This window comes from Oratosquilla oratoria, chromosome 12 (assembly GCF_046742065.1).
Source record: "Oratosquilla oratoria isolate Oo_2021 chromosome 12, ASM4674206v1, whole genome shotgun sequence".
NCBI lineage: Eukaryota > Metazoa > Arthropoda > Malacostraca > Stomatopoda > Squillidae > Oratosquilla > Oratosquilla oratoria.
This window is the reverse complement of record NC_134788.1, coordinates 14,472,420-14,482,562: the sequence shown is the minus strand read 5'-3', so window position 1 is coordinate 14,482,562 and position 10,143 is coordinate 14,472,420. Positions and strand designations below refer to the sequence as shown.

Sequence of the window (10,143 nt, the reverse complement as noted above, 5' to 3'; positions counted from 1 at the left end):
ATATACTCTTCATTACAAATTTATTAGGAGTCAAGGAAATATATATACTTATATATATATATATATATATATATATATATATATATATATATATTTATATATATATATATATATATATATATGTGTGTGTGTGTGTGTGTGTGTGTGTGTGTGTGTGTGTGTGTGTGTGTGTGTGTTTGTGTGTGTGTGTGTGTGTGTGTGTGTGTGTGTGTGTGTGTGTGTGTGTGTGTGTATGTGTGTGTGTGTGCGTGTAGTGATTTTGTCAAACATTAGCTTTTTTCTATTGCAGATTGTGTATGCAGTTGTGGTTGCAGGCTGTATGATGATCGAAGGCCTGTTCATGACGTGGCCAAACGTCGTCGTTGACCTCATCATCAATGCCAACGCCAGCAGTGTCACCACCGAGAGTGCCAACACTCTTCCACCCTCACACATACAGGAGGAGTTTCTCCTGATGGACTACGAAGCAGGCTGGCTCGGTAAACATCGTCTGTGTATCCTTCGTGGGGACTTTCTTTGGCTCTCTGGACTGGGCACCACAGCCCCCGGGTTAAGCTTTATTCATTGAGTGCCGCGGAGCAATAGGAGGAAAGTGACCCTTGGTGTTAAAGGGAAGGAGCGTGATGAGTTATATCTGGTTAACAGTGCCAGTGTATATGAGTGCCTGCAGTACGTTGCCCAGATATCTCCGAGGCACTCCAATCGGAACCTTTTTCAAGTTTGCAAGTTTTACAACTGATGACTGTTTTACGTTCTTATCTATCAGCTCTTGACCCATGAATAGAAACTGGAAAACTATATCCCACTCAAATTCAATTCTTAATTTTCATAATTCACAAAATGTTAATGAATAGAAACTGGAAAAATATATCTCACTCAAATTCAATTCTTAATTTTCATAATTCACAACATGTTAATGAATAGAAACTGGAAAACTATATTCAAATACAAATTTCAAGTCTACTCGTAATCAAAGCACTCTCTAACTTTATAATCAATATTCAGCACTAATCTACGTAAATCAATATTGAATACACCACGGAATCTTATTCTTAATTCAAAAAGGATTACACAATATTCTATTACTGCACTCTTTCTTAACCAATCCTCAACATTAACCCACGGAAATTAGTGTTAAGTTAACAAGGAAATTTCAAACTTAATTCAAATTACATTCTCTTACTGCACTCATGTCTTCATTGTTCAATCACAGCATTCTTCTTAGCACTTATAAATTTAGTTACAGAATTAAATGACCACTTGGATGTTCAACACTGACTTACTTTACTTGGCTCCTGTGTCTAGAAAGATATTCTTTCTTTAAATTATATACTCACAGTCATGGTCTTGTCACAATTTCAATACTTCCCATGGAAACAGTAGATTTAAGTCCATGGTCTATATAATTTATATATATATACTATGAATAGAAGTGGCCCAAGAACGGAACCCTGAGGAACTCCACTTGTAACATTTTCCCATCTAGAAGTTTTTCCATTTAAAACAACTCTCTGTTTTCGACCATTCAACCAATTACTAGTCCAACTTAATAGGCTACCACTTATTTCGTGTAAACCAAATTATTAAGTAGTCTTTCGTGTGGGACGGTATCAAAAGCTTTTGCAAAGTCTAGATATATTAAATCTATATTGTTTCTTTTGTCATAATTCGAGATAACTGTGTTGTAGAACTCGAGTGAGTTAGTCACGCAAGAACGTTTCCGTCTGAAACCATGCTGGCTATCATTTATCATACGGTTACTTTCTAATTGATGTTCGACAGCATCTCTGATGATAGTTTCCATTTTTTTTTTTTCAAATATGGGAGTAACGTTAGCTAGCTTCCACTCTCATGGGACATCTCCGGATATGATGGATTTCTTGAAAATAATTTCTAATGGAACAACAATCTCATTTTTAATTTCCTTTAAGATTCTTGGATGCCAACCGTCAGGCCCTGGTGTTTTATTAACTTTGAGTTTATCTATACACCATTTATTTTTTTCTTTTGTTATATTTACCGTAGTGAGTAAATTTACCCTAGACTTTTCACAGGTTTCAGTTTGGAATTCACTTTGAGGTGTTTCGTTTACGAATACCGAGCTCAAATAACTGTTTAAGATACACCCTTTCTTGTGATGAGTCAGATCCAGTGAAAACATATGAATGTCTGAAAAGTCATGCTGGCTTGGAAGGCAAGAAGCAATTTCTATGTATTAGTTCTAGACCTAAACTGGGATAAAGATTAGAGAAATCCCTTCGTACTTCTACAATCTTATTTATTACTATAAGTGAAGACAATTGTGCTAGAATAATTAATTGATCTATATATTTCAAATTTAAACGATAAGCTAAGTGAAGATATTCTTTTACAGCCTCCCTACCCACCCTTTCGAGCATCCCTTTCACCTTACTCTCTGGGATCTTCATCAACTTAGTTGGACTCAAGGGATCCACGATGCTGGGTCTCGTGTTGGCCATTGTCTCCTGGTTGATGATGGGCCTCACCCAGTCTATAACAGCGCTCTTCATAGGACGAGCCAATTCCGGCGCCGCCTATGCCTTCATTGTGACGGTGTCGCAACCTCTTGTGAGCGAGCTGGTGTCTCCCAAGATCCGAGGGGTCGCTGCAAGTTTTCCGATGTTCTTCTCGTATTTGGCCTCTCTGGAGATGAACGTGGCCAACATTTTCCTGCCCTGGCACCTCACGACGACTTTTTGTGCTGCGCCATTTTTTCTCCTTTTGCTTTCCATCTTATTCGTGCCTGAGGTACGTATATTAACATTATATGAGAATGAATATGTTTGTCCTTGAGCATACACTAAATGAATTCACAGACTGTTGTACGTGTATGCGTTCGTGTGTGCGCGTGTGTGATTAGTTTATCATTATTTCTATTATGATTATTATTCATATCTAATTATCAATTCTTTCTATTACTTTCTCAATAGCTTTCTCCGATTATACACACTTCGCCCAATCGTCTCTTTCTTATTATGCATCGATTACCCAAACTGAATATAAATTGGCTATCTGCCAATATGTTCACCTCTTAGATATTGTATCCACCAATCTTTCACAAATTAACTATCGTTTTAGTCAAGGGCGTTTTTTTATAATTCAGAGATCCCTTCTTGTTTCCTTCCTTCTAAGTTGGTACCACATCGCTCCTTTTCCATTGTAGAGCAATTTCCTTATTTCCAGTAAACATACATCTGATTGCTTACAATCCTTTTACCTCTATATTCCTTAGATATTCAGTTAACGATAACTCCAAGCCCTGCTTTTTTTTTATCTATGATATCCAGTAGTTTACATACAATATGTGCTCCCAATTCGTGTCTTTACGTTTCATTTCAAGTAACCCTTTTCCTTTCTTCAATGACACAATACATAACCAATCCCAATTGTAATCTTTAATTCATAATTTCTATTTGCAATTTTACATCTTCAAGTCTGTTTTAGATTGGCGATCCCTTCCCTGTATTCGAATTACTGTTGACGGAGGAATTTAGCTTTGTCTTTACTATTATGAACTATATATTTCTGAATATTTCTTTCTATCCTCAGATACTTGTATAATCACTTTTAGCTGTTTTGTATTTTCCTTTTATTGGGTTATTCTCTTTCATTCCCTCCGTATCCCTTGCCAGCCATATACTTATTCTTTACTATATGATACAGTATATCTTCCCATGAATCTTCGCAACCATTTTTATTTTCGTTACTCCCATTCTTGAACTTGTCTTTGTTTAGTTTTACATTCTATTATTTGAAGTGGATTGTTGTATTAAACCTGACCTGAGCTAGCCCAAACCCTTTCAATCTCTTCTTGTTTATCAGTTTTTAAAACTACTCCTACATTTTCGTCACTTTGCAATTATTGTTTTCCCTGTCTATTCTTGGTGTAATATGTTCCTTCCCTTACCCTCAAATTAAGACAATTCTTTACCCAATACAATTTCTTTTAATACAGTCAGCCCTTTTTCGAAATACTTTACTGTTGTCATTTTATCTATCTATTTGTTTGTTTCATCTTTCATTATGTTACGTTCTAACTGCTCTATTGTGGCATCCTGGGCAAAATTGGATTTCTTCAATACCTAGGCCTCTTCAGTGACTTGACCTGCTAACTTCCTGAGATCAATTTTGCTCCTTCAGATTCCCTCAATCTCCTGTTGCCTGCTTAACATCTTAAATAAATAGTTTCTTCATGACAGTCAGTTATACCTTTTTTCCAATTTTTATTTCTTTCAATTTCACTTGTATCATTTGACATTGTAAACAGTCTTTGTCTTTGGTCCTCCTTGGCATAAAAGCAAACATCCTGTCAAGGAATTCACACTCTCCGGCATTCCTCCCACTGATTCTTTCTCTCTCTCTCATTCTACCTTTTTCACATTAGGTTCCCATCTTAACATCTGTCAGAATTGGTGGCCCACATGTCAGGTGTCCTACCTTGAAAGCCATATGTCAGGAAAACACTGGAGGAGATAAATGGTTTATTTACAGTTAAGAAGGCGTGGGTCAGGGGCCAATATGTATTTCTTGAAAAACGCTACCCACGGGACCACGATTCGACAGTGGCGATTTGCCTGGGTTTGGGAGACGAGACGATTCCGCGGAGGAGAGCGACTGGTGGCTCCGGGTGCGGAGGGAGAGACGGCTGCTGTGTTAAATGTCCTCGTATCGAGTTGCTGGGAGCATTGGAGGGGTTCTAAGATGATGGTTGCGGTTCCGAGGAGATGGTGAGAGAAAGACAGCTACTGCAGATGTGGAAAAATTAGTCGCCGTATATAGGCCCTTCCCGTATCTTCTTGGATTTACAGATACGATCTTGAGTTTCCTTCACTTTATTGGTTAATCTTAAGGAGATTTCACTACACATTTCTACACACCTTTGCACAGAGTTTCCAGTATAGCATTATACATAGTTTTAAACAGAGTTTGGAGTACACATTGTACATGGTTTTACACAGAGTTTGCAGTACATCACTTTACACAGAGCACGTCTATCAGACCGACGCTCTAGGAGCTCTGCGCCGGGTTTTTGTGCCGGAAGTGGCTAACTCAGCAAAGTTTTGAGGTGCGTTTTATCCTTTTGTTTAATAATTCCACCTTGAAAGTCCGTCGCCCCACATGGCTGGGGCAACCCACTAATTACCTACTATATTTTTTGTACAAGTCGTAATATATACATATCCAGGGGGGTGGCTCATTAATATGTAATGTTTCCGTGTGTTATGTGGGTCGTGTCTAATGGCATCCATTATGTGTGTGTGTTCGTGAGTGCGTGTGTGGGCGCCCGGGAAGGTGCGCTCGGCTGGTAAAATGCAGACTCAGCGATTTTGAGCGGATATGGTAGGCGCCATAGAGTCTGGTTGGTGATTGTGACATCGTTCACAATGCGTTGGAAATGGTGGTGATGTAGGTGGTGTATACATATCGCCCTCCCCCTGGGGTTAGGTGGCTCCCGGTACCTAATGTTACATGGTTAACCAGGTATTGATACATATATACTATTATATAGTTATACAGTCAGAGACACAAAATCTTTGGGTGGTTATATGTGGAGAAGGAGGGGGGTTGATATTGAGGTGATTATGATGTCCCAAGAGGGTACATTGAACTAGAAGCATGGGTATGCGATGTTGTGTCTCTGAATAGGGAATAAGGTTGTGTCTCACCAACATTACACATATTTTCAACTATTACATGAAAGTTTATACGATACTTCACGTATCACTGTTTGTAAGTCATATTTTCAACTATCACATAAGAGTTCATATGACATTTCACATATCACTGTTTGTAAGTCATATTCTATGTTTTCTGGGAAACTCTTATCTACGAGTTTGTATGAGTATATATATGTCACTATAAGATATTGGTGAGACACAAGATAAAACTTAACCTAGGTTTACAGCAATTTGGGAAACGGAGAAGAAAAAAAAAACTGTTTCAAAGACTTATTTCATGCAAAAGTATTTTGTTGGTATCACTAGTACAAAAATGATGATTAAGATTGAGAGGGCAGTGGAGGCATAGGGTAAAATTTTATAGTGTAGATCTAAGGAGTCCATATCAAGAGTAGTTGATTTATTTAGGAGACGTACCATGTCTATCTTACTTGGGAGGATGGTATCGGGGATCTTAGGGAGGGGTGGAAGCGTTAGTTGGGTTATGGGACCTAGATCGTGGGCGGTGTTGAGAGTGCCTTGGTTATGGAGTTTGTTGGGGAGGAGCATTGAGTCCATCATATAGATGTGGCAGGTGTCTGGTAGAGTAATAGAGCCGTTGATCTTATGATGGGAGGGTGGTTTGTGTAGGCATATTACGGATACTAATGTGGGGTGGGGAAGAAATATGAAGTGTTTATGTCCTACGTGGGTGTGGTGTATTTGAGTGTTGTCCGAAAAGCGAAAATCACATGTCTCGGAAAAATTGACTTTGGGTGTTGTGAGTTCTGAGAGGCAAGGTTGGGACTTGGTTAATTGGAAATGGAAGGGGTAAGCTGGGCAGATATGGAAGTTGGGTCGTGCTATCTTGCAAGCTGCCATGGTTGTTGACGATTGGTCCTGGTATCAGTATGGGGGTGGAGAGGGAGAGGTGGACGAGAAGGGGTAGCAGAAGTATGGGAGGCATCCTGTGGATGAAGGCTATGTTTTAGTGAATGAGGATATGTCTATCTGACTCTCGCTAAGGTTATAGTGGTCGGAAGGAAGTAGAGAAGTTTTGATAGATATGCGGAAGGGAGTTCTTATTGTAAATTGGACATTTTAACCTCCACTGAGGGATGCATGACGTCCTGCATCTTCAGGGGCGAGAGCTAGAGTGCATGTTTAGTTGCGTCGACGTAGTATCATGTGATGGGACTTGGGCTTGGGTGAGTTATGTGTTAGTGCGGTAGGTGGGTTGTAGTTGGGAGGTGGGGTTGGGTCGAGGTTAAGTTTAACTTTTCTCAACTTCTCTCCGTGTATGGTTACGGTTGTGTGATCGGAAGGGTCCGTTAACAGGAAAACATTGTTGGGGAGTGAGGTTGTGACTGTGAAGGGGCCTAAGAACTTGGGTTTGAGTTTGTTAGATCTATTAGAGTCTCTGACCATGACTGTGTCTCCAAGTGTTATGCTAAGTGGAGATGATCGTTTGTGTTGTTTTGTTTTTGTTCTTTCTTGAGCTACTTTGAGGTTTTCTCTGACTTGTTTGTATATACTTTGCATGCCTCTTTTTAGGCATTGGGTAAGGTTATCTAGGTTAAATAAGGGGGGTGGTGGTTGGTTGAATATTTGGTAGGGTAGGCGCATTCTTTGGCCAAAAATTATCTCATGGGGGGACATCTTTGTTGCGGAGTTGACTGTGCTATTGATACTAGCTTGTACCTGGGGTAGCCAATCTTCCCAACTATCCGAAAGATCGTTGGCCAAAGGTCTGAGGATTTCAAGCACTTTTTTATTTGTTCGTTCCACAAGTCCATTCCCTTGTGGATGGTAGGCAGTGGCGAAGGTTTGATTTATGTTATATAAATGTGCTATTTCGCGCAGTACCTGGTTCTTGAACTCTGAACCATTGTCAGACAGCATTCGCCTGGGGATGTTGTATCTACAGAATATGCTGTTAACCAATGCTTTGGCCACAGTCTCTGCTGTTTTGTCCTGTAGTGGAACTAGGATTGTGTACTTTGACAGATAGTCGACTGCCGTGAATACATAATTGGAACCTTGACGGCTCGTTGGCATCTTAAGTAGGTCAATGCCAAGTGTTTCCCATGGTTCAGCAGGGAGTGGAGTGTCTTTGATATTGAGTTGTTTTGGGTCAGGTCCTCTGAATTGGTTGCAAGTCACACAATTATGTATGTGCGTGGTTATGTCTTTTTTCATATTGATCCAGAAGAAAGAATGCCTAGCAGTATTCAGTGTCTTATCCCTGCCCGAGTGGCCTCCCATTGCGCTGTCGTGCAATATGTGTAGGACCTTGGGAACTTGGGCTTTGGGGATGACAGTAACTTCTCTGTCGTTAGTGGTTCTCCTTATGATTCCGTCGACCAGTTTGAGTTCCTCTATTGGGATAGATGGTCGGGACTGTAAGGGTGTTCTTGAAAGTAGGTGTTGTTTTACTTTAGACCATGTCGGGTCTTTGTCTGTTTCTTCTCTAAGGTCTTGCATAGGAATACAGGTTGTTTTTGTTAAGGTGGATATGTGGATTTGTCTGCTTAGTGAGTCGGCTACTACGTTAGCCTTTCCAGCTAGGTATGTTATTTTTGGATCAAAGTCCAGTAAGGTGGTTTTCCACCTAGCAATTCTGCCATGTAAGTCTTTAGAGTTAAAGAGGTAGACTAGGGGTTGATGGTCTGTAAAAACATTTATCTTATAGCCTAGTATAAGATATTTGAAATGTTTCAAGCCCCATATCAATGCAAGGCCTTCTTTGTGGGTAGTTGAATAGTTACTTTCAGGCTTATTCAGTACTCTACTTGCGTAGGCTATGGGGTGCTCTTTCCCGTTTTCATCTTTCTGTTGTAAGACTGCGATATTCCTTTAGAGGAGGCGTCGGTGTAAAGAAGGAATTCTTTCTTCATGTCAGGAAAGGCTAGGACAGGGGCTGTGGTAAGAGCATGTTTAAGTGTGTCGAAGCTTTGCTGTTCTGCTTCAGACCATTTAAAGGTCTCGCCTTTCCTTGTGAATTTGGTGAGAGGGGATGCTATGTGTGCAAAATTTCTTATGAAGTGTCTATAGTATGATGCTAGTCCTACGAAACTTCTTGTTTCATCTGCGTTTCTGGGGGTTGGGAAATTGGTTATTGTGTTTATTTTGTCTGTGGTTGTGTGGATGCCTCGGGTATCGACCTTATGGCCTAGGAAGGTGAGTTCCGTCTGTAGGAATTTACACTTTCCTAGTTGGATTTTCAATCCGGTGTTTTTGAGTCTTTTTAGGACAATCTCTATTACATGGAGGTGGTCAGTTTGTGTGGGGCTATAGATGATGAGGTCGTCTAAGTAGACGAATAATGAGATTCCTATCATGTCGCTGAAAATGCGAGTCATTAATCTTTGTTGGGTTGAGGGGGCATTCTTAAGGCCAAAGGGCATACGCTCAAAGTGGAAATGTCCCTTATCAGTGGAGAATGCAGTTACGGGTTTTTGATTCCTCTGTCAGTTCCACCTGCCAGAAGGCTGACTTAAGGTCAATTGTGGTAAAAAACAGAGTTCCCGTTCCCTATAGCTTGTAAGACATCCTGCATGGCATGGAGTGGGTGTGGGTGAGATTGAGTTAGGTGATTTATTTTCCTAAAGTCAACAACAGGGCGTAAGATTCCGTCTTTCTTAGGGACTAGGAAGAGGGGACTGTTCCACGGACTGTCCGAGTGAGAAATTACACCTTGGTGTAACATCTCGTGCACACTGTTGTTGACGTGTGTTTTCCTACTGTGGGGTATGCGGTAAGCGGGGGTGTATGAGGGGGGGGGGTGTTGGGGGGAATTTGGATGTGATGTTTGATTGTATCATATTTGCCTAAGGGTTCGCCTTCTAAGGCGATAGCCGATCTATTCCTTTGTAGGATGTATTATAGTTTGTCACGCATCTCTCCATTGGCTGATGTTGTGATTTGGTTGGGGTGGATAGGGGTGAGGGTTTGTGTTTGTCTTACAGTGTTGATGTGTTGAGGGAGTGGTTCCTGGATTGGGGAATTGTGGAGATGGACTGAACAAATGTATGTGTTCTCTCTAATTTTGCGGTGTTGGTCTGAGAGATTCGTTGACATAGCTAGGGTGTGTTTATTTTCTGACACTACATCCCATGAAGATTCTAGGGTTATGTTATTTATTCTTGACGTATCTGGGTCAATTATGACATCCTGATGTTCTATTGCTCCGGGTATGTATAGTGGAACTGTTATTGAATGTCTAGGGGGTATGATGACGGTGTTAGACATCAGTGCTTTTGAGGTGACATAAGGTGGTGGACGGAATGAGTAGCTCTTAGTTGGAGAGGGTTTATTTAAGCTAGATAGATATGAAAGAGGTTGTGTGTCTGGGTCGGGTGTTTCAGGAAGTGTTGAATCATTACCTTCATCTCGGAAGGAGATTTTGTTGGTATCTAAGTTGATGATGGACTTCCAGTCTCGTAGGGACTTTAAACCTATTATA

At 40.5% G+C, this 10,143-nt stretch overlaps 1 protein-coding gene across 1 annotated transcript in view; it reads left to right on the top strand.

Annotated features, from left to right (window-relative positions):
• The window catches only part of LOC143030222 (solute carrier family 2, facilitated glucose transporter member 6-like), a 12,966-nt gene extending 7,881 nt beyond the window's left edge, over positions 1-5,085 (top strand). Inside the window, exons 2-4 of the mRNA XM_076193382.1 lie at positions 290-479; positions 2,375-2,769; positions 4,909-5,085. Coding sequence (XP_076049497.1) covers positions 290-479; positions 2,375-2,769; positions 4,909-5,085 — 762 coding nt within the window. The remainder of the gene's footprint in view (positions 1-289; positions 480-2,374; positions 2,770-4,908) is intronic.
• The last annotated feature ends 5,058 nt before the right edge of the window (positions 5,086-10,143 follow it).